Source organism: Zerene cesonia, chromosome 28 (genome assembly GCF_012273895.1).
Source record: "Zerene cesonia ecotype Mississippi chromosome 28, Zerene_cesonia_1.1, whole genome shotgun sequence".
Taxonomy (NCBI): domain Eukaryota; kingdom Metazoa; phylum Arthropoda; class Insecta; order Lepidoptera; family Pieridae; genus Zerene; species Zerene cesonia.
Window position 1 is genome coordinate 5452425 of NC_052129.1, and position 24782 is coordinate 5477206.

At 33.2% G+C, this 24782-nt stretch overlaps 1 protein-coding gene across 19 annotated transcripts in view; it reads left to right on the forward strand.

The window, feature by feature from the left end:
* Nucleotides 1–4152: 4152 nt before the first annotated feature.
* Nucleotides 4153–24782, forward strand: part of LOC119837610 (twitchin) — a 121098-nt gene continuing 100468 nt past the window's right edge. For 18 of the 19 annotated variants that reach the window (XM_038363262.1, XM_038363266.1, XM_038363265.1 and 15 more), the window contains exons 1-2: nt 19331–19488; nt 23862–24090. In XM_038363262.1, coding sequence (XP_038219190.1) covers nt 23918–24090 — 173 coding nt within the window. In that variant the 5' untranslated portion in view covers nt 19331–19488; nt 23862–23917. Of the gene's footprint in view, nt 4214–19330; nt 19489–23861; nt 24091–24782 lie in introns of those variants that run through there. The other variant, XM_038363264.1, reaches the window with a different exon arrangement.

Sequence of the window (24782 nt, forward strand, 5' to 3'; positions counted from 1 at the left end):
TATTAACAGTCAGCAGCATTTGAAACGAAACAACAAATTCGCTGCTCCAATAACTTTTTTTTTATGTCATAGCGGGCAGCTGAGCTGGTGGTTCGCCTGATGGTAAGCGATCACCCCCGCCCATAAACATTCGCAAAGGTAGTACCTCCGTGAATGCGCTGCCCGTTTTTATGGGGTCAGGGAAAGGAAAGGATTAACGACTGGAAAGAAGGATGGACTAGGGTGAGGAAAAGGAAACGGGCCTCCGGCTCCCCCACTCACCGTACGAAACACAGTGGCATGCCACTATTTCACGCCAGTTTTCTGTGGGGGTGTGGTACTTCCCCGGTGCGAGCTGGCCCAATTCGTGCCGAAGCGTGCTCGACTCCCACAATAAACTAACGCATGAAACCGTGTAATGTATGTTTTTATTGTATAAGGAATCTATTTTCAAACTTAACCTTATACTCAATGACTTCTATATACTGATTTGGTACCCACTTACATCCTCGTATTCATTTATTGTAAATTACATACAATGCTTTTAAATTAAATCACAACAAAGCAATTACAACGGATAAATAAAATGGGTATTTTAGTACAATGAATAACATTTGAATTGAGAACGAACTTTATTTATATAGACGTATGTCTGCCTGTCTAACCGTCAATCATCCATTTCAACGACAAAAATACACAGATTATAAACTGAATCTTATAAAATATATTATATTATTTTCATAACACAACGTGACAGTGGCGTGGTGGAACTAAAAGCTTTGTCAATTATTTTATTTTATTTTATTTTGGACCAATTTCTGTTGTACCAATGGTATAGCAATATTATATATGCGAATTAGATTTTTTTCTGTGTCTATTATCTATTATCGATGGTATATTTCTATCGATAAAAGCAGTGGTGGCTCAGTGGGGACTGGAAACCTCGGACTTCAAAATCGATGAGTCGGGGTTCGAGAAGATAATAAATTGATTTTTCAATTTATCTGCGCATGTAGATAACATCATCACTGCTTAAAACGGTGAAGGAAAACATCGTGAGGAAACCGGCAGGTCCAAGAATCAAAAGTTCAACAACATGTGACATCTGCCAATCCGCACTTGGCCAGCGTGGTGGATTATGGCCTGAACCCTCATAGGAGGCCTGTGTCCCACCAGTGGTAACATATAAGGGCTGATGATGATGATGATGATGAAATTAGTCTTCAAATCGAAAAAAATAAGATCGAACAGAGCGCAGTATACCAGCACAATCTATAAATGCTTAATTTAGTTTTTTCTGTGAAACAGGCATATGAAAATAGGACCGACGAATCGTGACCTTCTTAGTTTTATGATTATACTATAAAATCTGATATTAATCCTTCCCAACCAATTTTGTCGCTAAAATTGTAATGAGCAAATTGCACGAGATTTAATGACTCATACAAGCATATAACCAACATAACAAATGATAATATAAGCAATGTTTTAGACGAAAATTACACTAATTATCGTATTTCAAACGCATTAATATGGAAACTGTGAAACTTGGCAGAGTCGGTTTTAATGTAGTATTGCTATAAACTTTAGACGCATTTACAACGTTAAGAGAATTAAAAATAGACGGAAAACCGTGTCGTTTTGAAATTAAATGTTTGGAGGTGTAAACGTATGCAAGTAATATTTATATCCAATTTGCTTTTATTTTATTCATACATAATAAAGTATTATTACTGAATTGTAATAATCATTTAATAATTATTCTATAATCTGTATGTGGTCGAAACGTTAACAGTATTAAACAGAATTCTAACTGCAAATATTTTTGATATTTTCATAGATTACTTCGGCATCTGAAGGACTTTTAAACGAATTTTAAACGTGATTTATTCATTACTAACTTCACCCCGCGGTTTCACTCGCGTAAGTCTGTATCCCGTAGGAATATAGTGATAAAAAGTTGCCTATGTATTATTCCAGTTGTCCAGCTATCTACGTACGAAATTTGATTGCAATCGTTTCAGTAGTTTTTGCGTGAAAGAGCAACAAACATACGTATATACATACATCCATCCTCACAAACTTTTACATCTATAATATTAGTAGAATAGGATAGGATTTAAACCGATTTTCAAACACCCGATTTTGTTTTTAAGGTCAAAGTCAAAATCCGTTGAAGTCTTTAATTTCTAAATATATAATACTTGCGTAAAACCAAACACAGGAAAATACGATGTGTATGCTAATTAAAAATACCATAAAGTTTATGGATGTATAAAACTCATATTTTTTTTTACTTGCTATATAATATATGGTATTTAAAATCCAGGGTGTTGATTTGAAGGTTAGGTTAGGTTTCTTTTTAGTTTACATCGATAACTATAAAGATTAAAAACTGATAATGTTTGTAGATATTGCCAATAAGTTTTGTAGTTATGCTATATTATATTATAGTATATATAATAATATATTAGTACCATAGTATTCTATGCTTATGTATAATGAAACAAAAGCAAAAAAAAATATATGTCATGGGATGGGAACGGGATGTTGAATATTTAAAGCTTTTATTTAAAATTGAGATAAAATTTTTTAATTATATGTTCCATCATATTATAAAATTAAATTATTTATCTATATTAGGAGGCATCCATTAATTAAATCCTGTTTTAAAGTGACAATGAATTAGGAAAGAATGGACGACATGGTATTCATTGTGAATGGTGAGGAAAAGGAAACCGCCGAAAAGGGCCCCCAACTCTCTCACTCACCGTACCTTGTGGGAGTGTGGCACTTCCCCTGAGCGAGCTGGCCCAATCCCTGCCGAAGTGATTTCGGCTCCCACATTAAAATTCATAAAAAGTGTAAATTATGCCAAAACAAAACGCTACGCTGATGCAAAATTTTGAAATTGCCTTCTATTTATATAAGGGTTTACCGATTAACACTTTTCTATTCTCACTATACGAAGGACTTTTGAATCCTACTAATATTATAAATGCCAAAGTTTGTAAGGATGTGTGTGTGTGTTTGTTGCTCTTTCACGCAAAAACTGCTGAACCGATTGCAATGAAATTTGGTACGTAGGTAGCTGGACAACTGGAATAACATATAGGCAACTTTTTATCCCGATATTCCTACGGGATACGGACTTACGCGGGTGAAACCGCGGGGCAGAGCTAGCAATACATAAATCACTTTAAGTGAAAGGTCAAGAATATTAATACATGTTATCATTTGTTGGCATAGCAGTCGTATATTTCAATAAGAGTGATTGCTGCATTTAACTCATTATAACAAATTAATTTGATGGTTTACGAAATGGCGATTTTCAATAAGCGTATTTCGTAATGTCTTTTTCATCAAAATATGAGAAGGAATTGTGTTAATTTTCGCTTCTATATTTTAGAAGCGAAAATGCAGGATATAGACACAACATTGCAATATAAAACATTTCTCCAGGACAAAATTATACGTTCTTTTTTATATTAGTGACTAAACTGCTCTTTCTATGCTTAACTATATACCTACTACTATTCAAAGATCAATGGAGCGCAGTATTTTGGGCGTAAAACTTTCTGATCGCATTCAAAATAGAATACTGCGCTGAAAAACTCAGATAATTGATGTAGCTGCCGAGCTTGCACTGGACTGGTCGTGTCTGTTGAATGTCCGAAGAGTTGTGGGCGAAGATAACCACTATGTGGATCCCCGAAATTATTACTACCTAATTGGTAAATCGAAGAAAATAATTGAAGATCGAATGCATATCCTCAAGATTCTTCATTGGAATCTACAACGATCTAGCTCTACATAATATTATTCAGTTAACGGTAACTGAAAAAGTACGCCGTGAGAGTTGGCATACAACATTGTGTACGAATCTTGTTTTATCGAAGCGAGTCGCTTGTATATTTGTTTATATTGAAATTGATCCTAGCACATAATTGACTTGTATCATAAGGTCATATTAGGGTAGACTAGGTGCATCTTTCCTTTACCAAAAACAAGACAAAATCACATCTGCGATCCAGGCCACAGCATTTAGGTTAATGTGACTGCACTGTTACTGTACCGGCCTATTTATAAGACGCGGTTTATACTAAAGTCTAGGTATTATAAGTGTTGTAACAAAAGGTATTTTTGGATCGTCCGAGCGTCGACTTCAGCAACAGTTTGGTCGTGGCAGGCGCGGTGAGCGTACCTCACGAGTCCCGAGTGATACCCATCCAGTGTAAGTCTTTTTGCTTCAGTGTTACAGTGAAGTGGATGCTAACATACTAATACAGGACTGTCCCGCGCGGGGGCCGGGTGAAGAATGACCAATGGGCGACGGGGATCGCGTGGGCGATGTGTGGGTAGGGAAATTTGATAAGGCGTTTGACGGTTCGAGCCACTTTTGTATGCATTACGGCGGCGATCACGGCGCACTATTTTTAACGGCCGAATGATATTTCAGTTATTTTCTGCGCGCGTCCACAGACGGCGGCTGTCTCATTAATATCTCAAACTGCTCTTTGCATGTTTTGTAGCTTATGGAGTTGTATGTATGTAGATATACACGTCATATCCAAAATCACAAGAGATTAATGTAATATACGCTTAAATGATAACAATTGTGAGGTAACGATTTTTGCAGACAAAAACTTAGAAACACGCTGACATGCTTTGTAAAGACGTGTAACACGTGTTTAGAATAAAATATTTATCGGCGGACGGAATCTACAGTCCGCTCTAATAAATTAATATTTGAACCATTAGTTTTCCATTTCTTTGATCGAATGTTGAGAGTAAATGTTTAATGATATAAAACTTCATGCAAAATAGCGTTATATATTAAATAGCATCAATAAAAAGTTATTTATAATGATAAATAGCTGATAACTAATGTGCATTATAACACGTATGCTTATGAAATAACCTTAAAATCAGTAACAAGGTCAATATTTAATTAAATTGACAATCATTAAATTGAAATCGTGTAACATCTAAAAACATAAAACTTCTAAGAGTGACGATTTGCGATCGTAAATTTTTAATGTCACGTTATAAGTATTTCATAATGTTGTGCAATGAGTAAAAAACATAATTTTGATAATAATTTTATATTATCATATTTCAAATGAATGAAATACAATATTAGATAAATTTTAAGATACTTTATTATAGCTACGAAGTGGACATCTCGTAGCTTCGTAGGGCCTTCGTAGACTCAAGATACGGTACACTAAAAATACACACTAGAATGTAGAGTCTAGTTTAAAATGATTTTTGCAAGTTTGTTATAAAATAACCAAACACATCATCGTTTATATTACGATTATTGCAATAAACATCATATGGGGAAGATGTATACGTATATTTCACTGATTTATGTTTTAAAGGACAAGTAGGTGACCACACTTCTATAGCCTGGATTTGTTAAGAATAGTTTTTCTTGTTAGTCCCCGCCGGGAATCGAATTCACAACCCCTCGCTTCATCGCTTCACTTACAAGACGTTTAACCAAATAATAAGAGTTAAGAAAGAACGAAAGAAAGAAAGTTACATGATAAATATTCTATTTCTCTCATATTATTATATCATTTCTATGAATCAAGCTCTATACTAAAATAAAATAATTATAAAAATATAATAAGTAATAAATAAATCAAAGCGTCAAGTATAAATAATGTTATTCCCACCAATCGAACGTCTGACGTTTAAGGTTGGCTTGTACTTGGTTTCTGCGAACGGAAAAATATAACCTATGTTGAATATCGCTTTGACATTAATTTAAATTCACATAATAATATTGTTAGTTTAGATTGTGGTTTCTTTGGGATATAAGGCCTGTTTTTAGTCCTATAGCTTTGGGAATAATAAGTCAATTTGTTTTTTTGACGGATAAAGAAATATCACGTATAAATATATGGAACAGTAAAAAATAAAGTATGATTCTTGTATTGACATATGATTTTATCTAGGTATTCGTTTAGTATTTTAATATGTGTGATCTGGGATCATTAATATAAAATTTGATGTTCTGCTACATAAGGATTTCTTGAAAACAAAATCTTTAATGTAAGATTGCTTATAAACGAATTATTTCAATATCACTTATATATGTTTTATATCCATGAAGAGCAACTATTAATTTTTGAAATGTTCATATAGCCTCGTATTGGAAAACATTACATTTGTTTAGCAACAATCAAATAACAATGTTGCTGGAAACTTTGGTCAAATGTTGCGCTTCTGGCGACATTATATCAACATGCGTTATCAACGCCTAACGCCTTGTCTGCAACTCTCAATATGTTGATTGAACTCTGTTGCTATACGAATGTTTACAATGAACACAAGACTAAAGCCGGAAGCTGATAGTCTTTATAAACCAGGAGGAAAGTAGGAGCAGTAGTGGCTCCATGGTTCTCGGACTGCAATAGAAAAGTCGGGTGTTCGAGACTAGAGCGTGCTTGCAATAAATAGATTTTTCAATTTATCTGCACATTTTTCACATCACCGTTCGAAACTTAACAGGAAAACATCGCAAGGAAACCGGTATGTCCAAATAATAAACAGGCTCCACGACATGTGACATCTGCCAACCCGCGGGTCAGTTCTGCCGCTCATAATTGAAAACGTTCTTAACCTGTATGAAAACAACATAATCGTTAAACAGATGGAAAATTTACCATTGCTTGCTAGGTATAGACCAAATGTTGTAACTAAGCGAGCGATCGCGTATTGTAGTTAGTTCATTGCGAGAGGGGCGAATAGCAGTGGGAGAAAGCGGGCTAATACAAAAGCATAACAACTGAGCTAGGTGTTCGCCTGATGATAAGCGATCATAATCTTCCATGAACATTCGCAGAGGTAAAAAAAGCATCGCCTGCTTTTTATAGATAAGGGGTAGGGACAGGATAATGACAGGAAATAACTAACTGACTGGGAGGGGCGAGGAAAAGGAAAGGGACCTTTGGCTCCCGCACTCAACGTACGAGAAAGGAAGAAAGAAAATACATTTACTTATAATAAAAAAGTTTTAAAAATAATTTGATAAAAAAGCAGACAACAAAAGAGACACAGTAGCATTCGCATGCTATTCTTTTCCACTATTCCACGCTGGTATTCTGTGGGGGTGAGGCACTTACCAGGTGCGATCTTTCCCAATTCGACGAAGCGTGCTCGACTACCACATTAAAAAACTGTGTGTTAAAATTGCATTGTGTTATAAATAAAAATAACAATAAAATTCTTATTTGGCTTTAACAACTTATTAAAAATCTTTAACATCTAAGTAGTATTTACGTTGTTAGAGTCTAAAATAGGACTTTGAAGGACTTATAGTACAGATCACTGGCTCCCAACATAAATTAAAGGATAAAAAAATATAAATATAAGGCAAAAATAATGATTATTTAAAGACTTACAAATGTTTACCCGCCAAAGAATAACCTTCGCACTCTCCATACTATTTAATTTCCAGTATCATAAGCTATTTCACCCAGATAAATAACTATCCATCTTTAATCTTTCGCATAGGTGTTCTAACGCATCTAACAGACCTAGATTTCGATGAGACTAGATAGATATTTCAAACACACACGTCACTCAGCCATTCCGATCGTATCTGATCAATGAGTTGATTCGACACCAATGGGCTAAATTTAAACATAATAGGATATTAGTAACAAAGAAATATATGTATGTTGTAAACATTTATTAAATATCTAGACGCTCATCCCGGCCCTACTCGGGTAACAAGATCATTTAATCGGGACATAAAGTAGCCTATCACTCAAGTCTCGTAACCTATCTGTATACCAAATTTCATAAACTCCCTTTAGTGTTTTCAGCGTAATTGACGGACAAACATTCAAACAAACCTTCACATTTATAATGTTACTGTGATAGTGTGATTAGTTTAATTTATGGAATTATTTGTGTTCATAAGCAGAATACATCAAGGCGTCTTGAAGAGAACTAAAGTAATTTTGAAATATTCATACAAACTCATAAATATTTGAACTCAGACTGTAAACCATAAAATTTAATGAGCTCTAAAAACTAAATCTTAGCCTAAAATAATATATAACGTTATATATTAACTCCGACATTGATAACAAGTTTACTCATCTTGAAGGTTGAAATCGAATAACGTATTGGTTTCGATGGAAAGTCTATTTAAAGACATCCAGCGTGCATCCAGGACTCGCAATTCGCCATCAAGAATATTTATTTACAATTCCTGGGACTGGAATAATCATACAAAATAAATAAGGTACTAAATCCGTAGTTAAAGCGTCGTAGCGGTGAAGGATAAATATCCTCTGCGAACATAGTGTCACGTCGGCCGTTTATTATATTTACATAATATTATTATTGATTTAAACCTACCAAGGTCCGTTTCCTTTCCCCTCTCCAGTCCATTTCTTCATTCCAGTCGTCGATCCTACGGATGTATAGATTTTATTTATTTATTCTTTATTGCTCTTAATAAAACTACAAAAATCTTAATAAAGTTACATTATAAACAAATGTGCGGTCTTATCGCTATATAGCGATTTTTTCGAGACAACCAGACGTACAGAGAGAAATTAGATAGAGGAGAGGAATAAGGCAGAGCATACATATAATTCGAAAGATTGAATAAAAAAAAAAAAATATATATATATATATAATACTATGAACATTAGATTTTAATGACTCGTGGTTTGATGGATATCTCAGCTTACAGGCAGGACAGGATCAACTGTAGCATTACACATACCACTAATAATGAAAAACAAAAAACCCGTCTCATCCTCCATCCATCACTGAACAGACCGCGCCGTCAGTTGCTTAACCTGTAGCATTACAAGACAATCAAAATATACAAACGAACAATACGTGATATAATTCGTGTTTCCTATTAATTGCCGTTACAAAAACAATACTTCGTATTGGCAATCAACCAATGAAAGACATATTCAAAACGATACGAATATTTCTCAGCGTGAGTCACGTTGCTAAAAATTAAAAACACGGTGTGTTTGAAAAGATATTTAAGTTATAATGAGTTTTATTGTAAGACATACGCAATGATATAATTCAAAATTGAATCAGACTCAATACGTGAGTTTTAAAAAGGGAATGTCATTTGTTTTTTTTAAATTAAGAACCAGTTAAGTTCGATTATTAAACATATAGATAATAATTTATAAGCATTGTGTTAATGTCTGTTTTTATACAATATTAAATGTATGGTATATAAAATAACATTTATAAATATATAGATTATTCGCAGCGAAGGTTCAGAATTTAGCATTCTATCTAAACACTAGCTTAGCTAGCTAGTTCTTGTTCACATGAGATTTTCATAGATGAAAATTTTAGTTGTCCTTTCTCGGGTTTCCAACTATCTTCAAATCAAATTTAATCTATCAAGTTACTAAAATGAGCGCGTACAAGCAAACACACACTCTTCAGCTTTATGTATTAATATTCTTTATTTGCAATAGAAAATTTCATTAGTTATTTCAAAACACAGAAAATCTAAATATAAATAGAAACTCACTTAAAACTCGTATAAGTGTGAGTTTTTCTAATTTATATTTACAATTATCTTAAAAAGTAAATAAGCTTTGTTAACAATATACATATATCTTGAAATCGGTAATGTTACGGTTAATGCGATTCTTGGCACACGGTCACACGCAGCCACTATCGCAGAGTTTTATCAGATTTGGCACGTGCTTTCGGGGTAAAAATACATTATTTTCTTCGGCCCTGAGAAGTTATCTTGCAGACGTATTACATTATTATCCAACCAAGCGTCAATTAACGCTAATTGCTTTATTATTTTAAATACGTCACCTATGTCTTCACTGCATAGTATAAAACAAACTGGCTTCTGCTGTCTGTGTGTCTGTACGCACTTTAAAATTACGTACGTAATTACGGTATCTTTAAAATAACGCAACAGATTTTGATGGAGTTTTTTTTGAGAGAGTGATTCAAGAGGAAGTTCTTGTACTTTTATTCTAATATTATATATTATATTTATTCTGTGGATGAAGGTTTAAATGTATATATCATGTATTATTAAACCAGTGCGAAGCCGCGGCGGGTCGCTAATATTTGATATAATAATAAAAAACCCAATAGTATTCTCGAGTAAAGCACTAACAGTTAAAATATTGAATATATATCCACTCACATTTATATAGATATCTATGGTTGTGAGACTGTGAAATCATGAAAGATTAGAATGAAAGATTGAATAAAAGAGAAAGAGAAGGAAGAATGCAAGAGATGAAAATACGTGGCGTTCCAAAAAACAAAATGAGTCTGGTGTGCTTGGTACATGATGACGACAAAAGCGTCAGGTGCATTGTAATCTAGCAGCCATCAATGATTCTTTATGTTTTATTATGTCTGCAATGTATAATAATCTAATATTTCAAAGTCAGTTCATAACACGTATTCTACTTCCTATTAATCCTACTAATATTATAAATGCGAAAGTTTGTTAAGACGTGTGTGTATTTGTTGCTCTTTCACGTAAAAACTGCTGAACCGATTGCAATGAAATTTGTTACGTAGACCGCTGGACAACTGGAGTAACATATAGGCAACTTTTTATACCGATATTCCTACGAGATACGGACATACGCGGGTAAAACCGCGGGACGCAGCTAGTAAGTGATAAAAATCATAATAATAATGCTGCGTATCATTAAGATTACGAATATAATATGTGTATCACGGGTTATTAAAATCGGGATTAATGAAGCCCTTACGTTATTAAGAAAAATGAGAAAACTAGATATATTCTTAATAAAATAAATGGAATATTCGAATTCTCTAAACCCCACTTCCCTTCCTGGCTACCCCTGATTACAAAGTCAATAACTAATGTTTTAGAAATCTCACTCGTACCCTCAATTTTTTGATTTCATTTAATTTATTTCATAGGATTTATGTCAGGCAGTTCAGGCCTCAGCGACCGTATTAAAGAAATACCTAAACTCACGTACATATAGACAAATTTAACTTAAATTTACAACAACAGCAAGATCAAAGGACAATTGACCCAATAAACCATTTTCTATAATAATGATGTAACTGTAAAAGGCGATTTCTTTAATGTTAACCTTTGCAATGTCTAACTAAATCACAAATTATCCAGCCAGCTTTAAGTCTGCCTTAATAACAACAATATACCTGAGGCATAAACACAAACTTTAACACAAGCTTTTAAAATCATACTCCAAGAGCAAACCTTAACATTCTCGATACTAACTGTCACCAATAAAACGTAAACAATAAAACATAACAGAAACCAGAATATTCAGCGAGCGCTAACCTTCTGAAATTCACCAAAATAACTCCAATACTCAACTTATTCATAGGCAGATAGCAACACAAGGCTCGCAGATTTTTCTGACGAAAATTGCTACGTCCCTATCGCACTCACGCGAAAAATTAAATGCCATCTCGTTCGCGTGGCGACGTGCCAGACTTACGAAATATGAAAATAATTATGAAATACGTTATTAATAATGCCCTTACGATTTTCGATGCGGATTATGAATGTGTTCCTGTAGAAATGCTGTTATATTTTATACAATCTTCATTCAGTTCTTTGAAATTATTTTTATTGAGAATTAAGTGAATCTTCGCTCTGTCAATCTTACTAAATAGAAGATTGTTGTAATCTTTTGCTAGTTAGATTGAAAGATAGTTTGAAAATTAGCCAAAAAACCAGTCAACCTGATTTTACTAGAACAGACTTCACATCTTGTTTAACTTTGTAAATAAGTAAATTCAGTACGTCGTTTAAATGATATTTCACATTCACATAATAATATCATAATTACATACATATTGGTTTGCGGTAGTTCACTTTTGTTATATTACCTATATACTAGTAAAACTTTAATTCCAATAAATAATTACCACAAGGTTTTTAATCCACTTTGTACTTGTTGGCCTATATTATATATTTTAATTAAAAACATTGTTATATACTCAAAATATCAAAATGAAGCAATAAGCGAGACAAATGTAAATTTAAGACTTTTTAACGGATTTTAAACGTGATTTATTCATTATATTATTTAATTAGACGTTTCGAACACTTTAAAAACTTTTCGAATAAATCGCGTTTAAAATCCGCCATAAAATCTTTAATTACTTAATGAATAATACTCAAACACAAGAAAATAATGCATGGATGTTTATCAGAACGGATTTTGAGTACGTCCTATCAACACATACTCGGAAAAACGATCATCAGTTTATTTTTGATCTTGACCTACTATCGGCTGCTTTATTACATGAGTTACGTCTGCGAGTGAAGCTACAGTACCTTCTTCAAGTGCTTTCTTACATAACGTATGGTTTATTTAATTCATTTAAACTGTAACAACAATTAATTTGAGGTAAGATGTTATTTTTATTTTATGTTGTAGTTGGCAAAGGGTCTAGCGGTTGGTCTGAACGACCACCATGGCCCATGAACATTTGCAGAGATTAACTGATCCACATGGAGTGACAAACTTTTATTGTTATCCGTTTTAATTTCCTCTCTACCCAGATACATGACAATATTAAACATGTTCTTGTGGCCTTATAAAACATCCATTTAATGCTGACATCTGCATATCATCCTGTTGTCACTCAAAATAGTGGTATTTAAATATAACATGATAAAAAAAACCACCAGAAATCCTCACGCATTCCATTTAAGTTGAAAACATTCAAACCATTGGTTATCTATACTCCGCACAATAAATATAAAACGGAGTAGGTACATGGCTATTCCTAGTATGCGCAAAAACAAACTGAAATAATAAACAACACCTACCGTAATTCGATTCACTGCAAGCGAACATACAGATTTTGCCTTGTAATTCTATTGGAATCTTCAAGCTACGTGACTGTAGCCGCGGCGAAATATTTATTTGCTTGAGTCAGACATTACGCAAATAAATATCTGAGGAAGGTGATCTTCTTTGATATTTTATAGTGTGTTATACGCATAAAACCAAGGGGGGTTACCGTCTTTAGCAGTAGATCCAGTGTAGGAAAGCGATAGACGATTTATGTATAGCTCTGCGTGTAAGAAAAACGATTAGAGCGGATTCCTGTTCCAAAGTTTAATACTGTGTATGGTAATAGATGTTCAGATTTCCTTTCTCCAAAGACATATAATAGCTTATTTGGTAATAATCTCAAACAAGTAAAAAAATATTCTAATCACAAATTTAAAGAAAATCTATCAAATATTCTTAAACAGTTAGATTACGAAGCCATAGAGGACTTATTGCGTATACACATATAAAGGATTTTTTATTTTCTTTCAATTTTTTTTTATTATCTTAACCCACATTAACACACACACACACACACACACACACACACACACACACACACACACACACACACACACACACACACACACACACACACACACACACACAACACACATGCATGCACTTTTTATAATTTTAATATACTTAATTGAAAAAAGAAACTATAAGAAACTAAAATTTACAAAAATGTGAGGGATTGTAAAGCCTGTTACACAGTTTTTACTAACACAGGCTTTCGTTTCTACCAATATAATTGTATGTATTTAACAGTTTTAATAAATACTTTATTATTATTATATTACTAGCAAACCCGGCGAACTCCGTTTCGCCACCAGGTGGTTGTATGTGAAAAATGACTTTCCCGCTTTTCTGCAGAATTTTTTCCTGAATTTTCTTTGCCATAAACCTCACGGCGCCCGAGACCTTTCCAACGAATGCAAAACCGTGGAAATCGGTTCGTGCGTTCTGGAGTTATAGCGTCAGGAAGGAAAACCCGCCTTATTTTTATATATTAGATTAGCTCTGTATTTTTCCCCATATTGTAATTAGTACTAGTGGCCTAGCAGAAGCCTTATAGCAGGAGTCATTCTTTTGGCAGGCAGGCTTCTCAGGAGTTCTGGCTCCTGAGACAGAGTGTTTGACTAGTTCAGGAGCCTAAGGATCATTAATATATCATTATTATGCGAAAAAAAAATATTTCCAATGTGGTAAAGTAATAACGCTAGGTCTCATTTTCTCGCTAAAGATACTCCTGTTTTAAGATGTCATAACCTCCCATCTGCCTTAAGATGCCTAATTAACTCCCCCTTCCTCCCTCCCCCTCAATCATTTACATGCTTATAATTGGAAAATTTTACCCCTTAACTATGGGAATTACCCTTATTTTCCTGGCTAAAAAGAACCATAAATTTCTACACTGAAATATCATTAGCCGCGGGTTATTACATTTTAATTTAAAATTAACACCACAATATGATAAATAAAAACTAAACAACGATAAAATTTTGCTCACTTGCATATACGTAAGATAATCCAAATATATATGTAGCTGCGCCCCGCGGTTTCACCCGCGTAAGTCCGTATCCCGTAGGAATATCGGCATAAAAAGTTGTCTATATGTTATTCCAGTTGTCCCGCTATCTACGTACCAAGAGCAAAAAACACACACACATCCCTACAAACTTTCGCACTTATAATATTAGTAGGATAATAAGACAAAATCATGAAACTGTTGCAATGTCACCGATCTATGATATGTGAACGAAAGTAAGGATGGTTCGAGAAATAAAATTAAGAAACAGTAGAATAAGCGAAGTCCGCTTTCCGTTCGAAAAAAATATGACGTCACGCGAGCGAATTCACGCATAATCAGCTTTATAGCTTTATATATATATACACTTAAACCTATACAATAAATATACATACTCCCATAGTGCGATGACAAAAAAAAAACATAGACCATTTCAATGAGTGTGCAAAAAGCACCTATTAACATTTGTCTATACTTCGTCACAATAACACATGATCAAAGTCACTGTACATTATTCATTCATTATTAATAGAATACTTTACACGCAGAAAGAAAACTTGAGCGGCCCACGCTTGCGTCCGTTACAAATAAATAATTACTGAGTGATTATTTTTGTATATAATGAGTAGACAATTAGTAATATATACGTATCTACAAATTCCAATCGAGTGTTAAATATATATCGCTGAAAATAGGTCATTTGCAATCAAGCCTTCATATGTAACTAATTGACTTTTGCCAACGGCTTCGCACGAGTTAAATTTGGGGAAGTTTAATAGATGTTATACATATAAACCTTCCTCTTGAATCACTCTATCTATTAAAAAAAACCATCAAAATCCGTTTCGTAGTTTTAAATATTTAAGCATACATAGGGACATAAGGACAGAGAAAGCGACTTCGTTTTATACTATGTAGAGATAGCGTTAATTGAGATAGTGATTCGCCTGATGTTAAGCGATCACCACCACCTATGAACATATGCAGAGGTAGGTTACACTTGCGTTACCTGCTTTTAAGGGATAATCGATAAGAAAAGAATTGACGTCGGGAATAAAAGAAAAGGACGTGGAAGTGTAGGGAAATGGCTACGGGCCTCCGGCTCCCACACTCACCGAACGGAACACTAGCATTCATTTCATGTCAATCTCTGGTGATGTGATAGCTTCCTCGTGCAAGCTAACCCAATTCGTGTCAAGCGTCCTCTTCTACCAGACTTTCACCACGTATCATGATCTAACACGGTTCACGAGATACAGCCTGGGGACGGATAGACAGACAGACGGGCAACGAAGTCTTAGTAGGGTCCATTTACTCTTTGGGTTGGAAACTTACCTTACATATATAATAGTATGAATGAAGGTTTTGTTGTAAGAATAAAAACATAACAATTGAAATAAGACAAAAGTCAATTTTAATATTTTCATTGTCTACCAGCGAGTGTCCTTCAGAACATACATAAATAACGTATTGCTTATAACTAAATCATATATTTCAAATAGTAAAAATCTAATACCTTATAACGTACTAAACCAACCTAAATATAATTATTTATCACAAACGTATCAATAACGAACATTATAATGTTATTAAAATAAAATTAAAAGTAGTCATAGAAACATTGTCGATTAAATTTATTAAACATAGACATTTAAGCAATACGTTTCAAAGTTAAAAATATTTGTATATTTATTTAGACTTCTTCTAAAATTTTGAATCGTCATAAACCATTTACCACCTGTTCGAAAAGCAGTTTCTAAAGAGAAAACCCTTCAAATTTCATCTGATATGGTTCAGTTGTTCTTAATTTGTAAATAATGTAACGAAATCTCACATAATTATAAAGTTTTACTTCGATTCCTTAACGCCAATAAACATTCAACCATATCAAATCTAGAATAAGAACTATTTTACCTTACTCGATGAAATTACTCTAAAATCTAGACTGTCAAGTCACCAGTTGGTACTCGGTTAACACGAATTTAAAAAGAAGATATTTATAGTAAACTCGCGCGGGTACTCAAATCCTCTGCCAAATCACGAGATTTTAGTAATTGATCATGTTCTTAGTAACAAATTGATTTAACACTTCTGTTTATTCGTACACTTACACACACACTTTTCAGAAGGCACTGAGTACACGGTTCTAGTGAGAAAAAAAATGTGAGTTTCTTTTTGTGAATTAATTTTGCTCTCTCGTGAAATAGTCGTGATGTTTAATCTAATATATAAAATTCTCGTGTCACAGTTTTCGTTGCCATACTCCTCCGAAACGGCTTGACGGATTTTGATGAAATTTTTTGTGCTTATCCGGTATCTATGAGAATCGGACAACATCTATTTTTCATCCCCCTAAATAATCAGAGTAAGGCAGAACAGCGTTTGCCGGGTGCAGCTAGTCTAATATATAAAATTCTCGTGTCACAGTTTTCGTTGCCAAACTCCTCCGAAACGGCTGGACCGATTCTTATGAAATTTTGTGTGCATATTGGGTATGTGCGAGAATCGGCCAACATCTATTTTTCATACCCCTAAAGGATAAGAGTAAGACAGAACAGCGGTTGCCGGGTCAGCTAGTATTATATAATGAGATGACAATATTGCAAGTAAAGTGTTCGAAACGTCGGGTTAATAATATAATGAATAGAACGCGTTTAAAATCCGGGTAAAGTCTTTAATTTCTACATGTATAATGCTCGGGTAAAATCAAACACAAGAAAATACTAATATTGCAATTTGCGTAAAGCTCTATTTGTATACATAGAAAATGAACATTTTATGAGCTTTTATAGAGATACCGTTGTTTAAAGTTTAGTTATTATGGTGTTTGAATAAATATAAATAGGTCAGGTAATGTTTTATTTCATATTCTATTTATTTATACAAATAAAGTCTATGGTAACTTTTTATCGTTACATTTACTTTTATGCTAATTGCATTTCAGAATTATATACATCAACACTCGGAACGTAAGCGCTTCATAATCAGAAAAACCTTGTCCAACATTTCATTCGTAAACATAAATCAATGTATTTCCATACAGTTTTGATACTTACGCATCCGCAAATAATAGAACAATAGATGTTACATTCCTTCGCATTGTTTATGGAATACTCTATGTCCTGGAGCCAGAAATAACTGTTTTGATTACAGAATTCAGAGCACAGCGATGTTTGAAATAGATTTCCTGTAACCTAACCAGACTCGAAAACATGATATATTGCTAAGCGAATTACATTAAAGCGTAACTCATGTTTCTCAAATACCAGGGAATCATAGATAAATCCTTTAACAACAATGCATTGCGTTTGTATTGGGAGATTGCTCATAAACGATATATCGTTATAAACCAACATTCCGGAGCAGTTAGCAAGTTAGTTTCATTAAAATGACAGAAACCACGTAAAAAGAAAACAAAATTATATCCAATAAAATATAGGAGAAACTTAGCATTTAAATTATCGACCCGAAAAATAATCACATCATTAATAAATACTTATTAAATAAGAATCACCCAACTGAAAAAATGTAAATAATGCGTCAAACACCTCTGTGACATTTACGACAAAATGCATCCATAAATAATACGTTATGTCACATTATCATCAGCGAGTACACCTGTAGATTTATAGATCACCTGACCGACATCCAGCTGCCAAGAATTGGAAAAAATAAAAAGATAAATGGCCCTGGAGCCTGGAACCAACCAGTGGGTGATGAAGGGCGAATGGTGATGTTATTTTAAGAATGAATGTCACTAGGCTAGAATTTGAACTAGATCTTTTATTTGAAATGTTTCAGGTGAACTGCGGTGACTACATTTTTATGTGTTGTTTTATCAATTTAACATGAATTCAGTGCTAATGGAGAGTACAAAAACGTTTTAGTAGCATTTATTTAGATTAGTATATCAACAATATAATATAAATATCTGAGATATTGTACCTAAAATAAAGAGCTTTAATATAAGATTGAATAATGAACCTAATTAATCGCACGAGTAAATTTGTTTTACCTCAAGTTTTATTGCAGGGTGGTAATTACAAATTCATTAGGATCAGTATGAAAGGTTATTTAGCCTTTTGAAATCAAGGATTATTATATGTTAAAACTAGCTTTTGCCAGCGGCTACGCACGCGTTAATTTCGGAGTAGTTTAGAGGATATTACCTTGCTCTTGTATCACTCTATCCATCAAAATCTGTTGCATAATAAGATCTATGCATACAGACACACATACGGTTGAAAGCGTCTTTGTTTTATACTATGTAGCTATGACCATTCAGATTTCCCAAAGACATTTGTTTCAATAAAGAAATGCATGAAACTATTTGAAAGTATGTAGGTTATTAATCAATTACATGTAAAAGAAGTCGGTTAATAAGGCTTTAAATAAAATTATTGAGGTAGAAGATGTTATTAATTTAATTGCTAATATATCGATTGCATGTTGAAAAACTAATAATACTCTTATTAAGGGCGATGAACTTACACTATCAGCGATGTTGAGTAACCTGTTACAAAGGGATGTATTAATAGATTTTAATACTTATGAAGCTGAATAGTTTTGTGACAAAGTGGACAATTTGTAACGAGATGATGTGACAGAGATTGATGATAATAAATTTGAAATATCATTTGAACTACTTGAGGCGTAAAATAAAATTATGGGACGCTTTCTTAAAAATTAAATACCAGTTAACGAGACTGAGAAAGAATTTAAATACGGGTATTTAATAAGAAATTGTACTAAGCGTGAAATTTTGCGTGCTTTACAAATTTTTGATCATGCTGCGGATATGTTTCATGAATAAGATACATGGGAGTATTTACATGTATTTCAGATTCATTAGATCATTTTCTATCTTCGATGGAAAACACCTCTGCATCAGGACGTCACGGGCGATTGTCCAACCGGCTGCACCTACCTACGCAAATTCCCACACCGCCTCGGCCGACCGCCAACTTTTCATAGTTTAGTTACGATTTCGAAAACGAACCGACGTCCCGCCGCCGGCATTTACCGATAGTTTCGATTTAACTTCGCCTTTATCTCGCGTTTCGATTACTTGTGTGATTGTGATATCGTTGACTAATTGTGATTTGTGCATTGGATTTCTTTTTACATTTGCTGCAGGTATGTTACATATATCACCTACTTCATCGGGAACGATAACTTTCAATTCAATGTTCAATGTAAATTATTTAACTGATTTAAATTTTAATATGTAATAATTCGTTAAAAAGATATTCATTTCATTTCATATATAAACTGAACGATATAGAAAGTGAAATTTAAAATCAAACGGACGGCGTTAGGTAATCGTCGGAAGTTATTAAAAAGCCCGAAAGCTCGAGGCCTTCAGCGGTTACAGAAATAGATCGGACATGTTTCGTATAATACACTTATGAAAATTCTTACACTGGACTCCCACGTTTCACCTTGCTCGCTAGGTGGCGCTGGTCAGCGTACCGTGACTCAGAATCCTGATGATGTTGGGCCAAGATCGATGTTCAGACAATCCCAGTGGTGATGGATGAGTTTCAGTGATATTATGATTGACTGTGAAGTCAAATTTGATACATGATTCATTCTGCGCTTTCAAGTATTTATTTAAAACATGCTCTTGGCAAAACGTCGCATTTTACATGAGTTATAGAAGCGATGGATTTCAAGTAATGAAATTAATTCTTTATTACTAATATGAACATGAAATACATACAGTATATTTAAAAAATAAGCAAAAGGTCGCTATATAGCTAACTCCAGGTGGTGATAGTCGATGAAATTAGCACTTTTTAATTATTATTGCAGTACTTGTAAATACGAATGACATTATAATCGAGTGACCTATTAAAATAATACTAATACAAATATTATAATCTACTCTAAGTTGATTATTAACGAGGATAATGGAATTGGATTAAATGAGAGGATTCTCGAAATTTCTACATTCAAGCATCAGACTATTTTTTTGTTCAATTCATAAATGATATCCTTCTTTGCCTAACCTTTTGGGACCTTTCAATGCGTTTTATAAGTGATTTAGAAACTTTATTTTGTAATACATAATATTAAATAATATACTTTTTAAATATTTTTTCTAATATATTAAAAATACATAAAAAACCTTATCGACTTATCTATTTCGAGGAAGGTATTTAACCTTCCTCGAGAATCGCGCTATCCATTGGTGAAAACAGAATGAAAATGAGTGCAAATGTTTTTGAGTTTATCACTAACAGACAGACAGGCGCCAAGGACTTGCTTTATAATATACAGTGATAATTAAAGAAATTGCTAAAAGATAAATAAAATTATTTACCAGTTTGTGATACTGTCATACGCAAGTACGAGTACATCTAAGTAACAATTTCATTATTTTGGAATTTATGATTTCAAATGAATTTAGATCTAAAGGAGTCGGTTACATACATACATACATGAAAGGATACGCACATCTATCTAATGCTGCACTTTCAATTTTTTTTATTATATTAGAGGTCATTCACACATGAGCAAGATTTGGGAGACCTCAATCAAGTACTCTTATATCTATTGATACTATATTAGATCTCATCATGGTCCTTTCCAAAAAACATATTTTTTATGTCAAAGCGGCCAATTAAGCTGGGTATTCGCCTTATGGTAAGCGATTACAACCGCCCGTGAACATTCGCAGAGGTAATTTATATGCTTATGCGTTGGCCGCTTTTAAGGGATAAGGGAAAAGGAGAGGACTGTTGACAGTAAAGAAGAAATGGACTAGGAAGCATAAGGAAAAGGAAAACGGGCCTCCAGCTCCCCTACTGTTTAAATATATTAATGTTATTTCTCAACTCATTAGTAATATAAATTCAAATCGAAAAAACGTCATATTGGCATATGACACAAATAAAAATGTAAATTAAAACCAATAAAATAAATGAATGGATCAATAGTTTTGGAATGATAATGCAGCGCCATCTGAAATAACAACTAATGCATATACATCTTTTAATGATATTTATTTTAAAGGGAAAGTTTTCTTCGCTAGGAACAAAAGAGTAGATTAATATACATTAGAAACTAACTCGAATCTAACAAGAAAAGGTTCCCTTAGGTTTTCTTGGAGAGATAGCTTATAACGATATACCCCCCTGTAGACATTTTACCCACTACATTTATATGATCTGTAACTTAAATTGTTTATTTCATTATTCCTTGAAAAATAGGGTTTATTTTGAAGTTATAAGATTGAGACTAAATTCTACTATTTAAACATTTTCTCTCGTATATGATACAATCTATAAACGAGCACAAATATAGAAGAGAGTCGTCTTAGTTACCCAAGGCTGAACTTATTTTAATAATTTTTGGATTTTGTAAATTGCAAAAACGACAGAGGCGATTCTGGTATTTTAAGGAAAGTTCGTATAACATAAATCTAACAAAATATTGTATAAGTTCGAATAAAAAAAATCCAAATTTTTCATAAACAAACAAGAAAGTTAACAAAATATAACAAACCTTCTAATAAGAAATGTGTAGATCATTGTAGCCTTGGAGTAGCAATAAGGATTTGTTCATATCTAGCCGTTCAAGAAACCTAGGATCGTTGTGATGTGATCATTGAAACAATGTGAATCGTATAAACTAATATATATCAACATAAGTGAAGTCCCGTGTCCCCTACTGGGGTATGGGGCAGATGATGTTCATCTGTTTCACTGATCGCTTTTCTTTACGGACAAGTAGGTGATCAGCCTTCTGTGTCCTGCAAGACCGAGACATTTTTTTTTGTGCGTCCCTACCGGGAATTGAACCCAGGACCCCTCGGTTCTACACTAACGTGTTAACCACTGTGCCAAGGAGGCGGTCATATATCAACATAATAACATAATAAAGACAACATATTTCAATAAAGATATATACTGATACACCATTTAGCAATAAGAATTTTCAGAAATACATTTCATGGCATTTCGATTGAATTATCTCTCTACACTATCTAATATCCAATTTCCTGGTTATTATAGCAGGATAATAAACGTCGGGAAACTTTTAAATTATCCTATTATAACATTACATTTTACCTTATTATACGAACGTTAGGGATTTTAGAGATTTTTTGTCTCCTCAAAATTATGATGGGGCCATGTATATTCTATACTAATACATAAAACTGAGGAGTAGTTTATTTTTGTATAAATTTGAGTATAAAGATAATTTGAGAATGGACGAAGGAAAGTTTTTATCACGTTACGTTATCCATATGCGAGGGAAACCTCTAGACTGTCTGTCTTCTTTGACAACTATCTCGTGTTATATATTGAATGCTTTTTACTGAACTTATTTGTCAGTCCTGTAGTGGTATATAATAACGTGAAGGGTCTATACCCTTTTAAACTCATTATAATAACTATTTATTCGAATGAGTTTAAAATGAATAAGTGTATGGTCTGATGTTTGCCGATATAATAAAAACCACATAAATAAATCTATTAGGTACTAACAATATATTAAATTATGACTATACAATGTTGTTTTAATGTAAATTTTAATAATACAGATTATTATTATATTCGTTAATACACTCGCTTCTGTTTTGAGTCATGCGATATCTGAATAAAACTCCACCTATGCTTTAACCATTTCAGCTTTCCTAGTATAATTGAGCTGCATTAATTTGCATTCATGTCATTAATATTATAAGTTTTCCTTCGTCATCAACAGACCATAGGTATTATTTAAAGTGTCTAGCCTAAATCATTACAAAATAAAATATAATAGTTTAAAAAAACTAAAAAACACGCTTTAACAAAAATCATATTTTGCAAATTGAAAACTGGAATAATTTTATCAAATTAGTGTATTGTCATCGGTCCTCAATAAATCTACAAAGTTTGAACGAAATCTGGCCGTTTAAAGTGGGTCAAAATCGCGCCCAACGAAGTCGGTTACAAACAAACATACAGGTGAAGCTAATAAAAAGCGTGTAAAAAAGTTCATCTACTCAAAGTTGAACGAAACGAAAAATGATGATCAAGACCATAGATATTAAAATTAACTAATTAAAATATTAAGTATAATCTATTCTAATAACAGTCGTAACGTTATCAAAGCTCTTGATTGAGGGACTGTTTAATGAAAAATAAAAACAATTCAAACCACCGATGCCTGAGATGAATAAAGGAGTGTTCTACTCCTTTATTCATACTATTATCGTATTGGTATTCATTTACATACAAATATTTTTTTAGTAATCTTATACTTAAATTGATGCTAGAAACATAACAAAAAGAGATTCATACATGTTTTTAGTAATATTATTCTTAAGAATTAATTGTTACTAACAAAATGAGTCTGAGTTACTCGAAATTAAATAAAAATAAATAAATAAAATTAAGTTAATGCTAGTAACATTACAGAGATTAAAATTAGTACCATTGCTAAACTCTCATTAAAATTAAGTTCTAATAATATAAATCTGTTACCTCCTTGAACTAAAAAGAAACCGACTTCCACAGTTAATTTACGCAGCGACGGTAGCTTCTCCGACCAGTGATGACCAACACCTAGCGCTATGGGGGTGGCCGACGATTTTGCCCCGAGCTTCACGCAGAAGCCGCAGTTGAGGCAAGAGGACGATGGCAATAAGCTGGTCTTCGAGTGCCAGCTGCTCGCCGCGCCGAAGCCGGAGATTAGCTGGTATCGCAGCGATGAACTGCTCCAAGAAGATAATAGGACGCAATTTAAGTGAGTGCTCTGTTTCTGATGGATTTAATTCAATTGATTTAACAACATATTGAGCAAATAACTACTTGTGACAAGAAAATAAATAAATAGTGTAGTAATTTCACTTATGTTGGATGAGAAATGGTTCCAAAGGATTCCAGGACAAGTCAAAAAAGTCAACAAGATAATAATAATGATTAAGACAATAATTAGCAAAATGAAAAATGACTTCATTTCGATTTTGTCGTTTGAAAGCTATTATATTCTTATTGTAAATGCTATATGTTAACCCTTCTATTTCAAAAGCTGATGAACGGATGATTTTGTTGAAACTTGCCTTAAATCCCTCAGTCAACATTATTAAGAAGAAATCATTACAATCTGACATACGTACATACAAACGAACAAAATACATACACAGAATTGATCACCTCATTTTTATTAAATCGGTTAAAAATAATTTTGTTTAAGTGCGTAGATAAATAAAAACAGTTTTTGGTAAATATCAAAACAGACCTACCAGAATTATTATAGGCGTAATACTCTTTTAAAATTGTTATAGATGATCCGTATGTTTATATTTAAGTGGATTCTGCTGTCTGTGAATAATGTTATCTGTCCCATACACAAAAACAAACGCAGACGCATACAAAAGCACCAATAACATCCACAAATATAATAAATACGGTGCTCCCGAACAATTACGACATTGG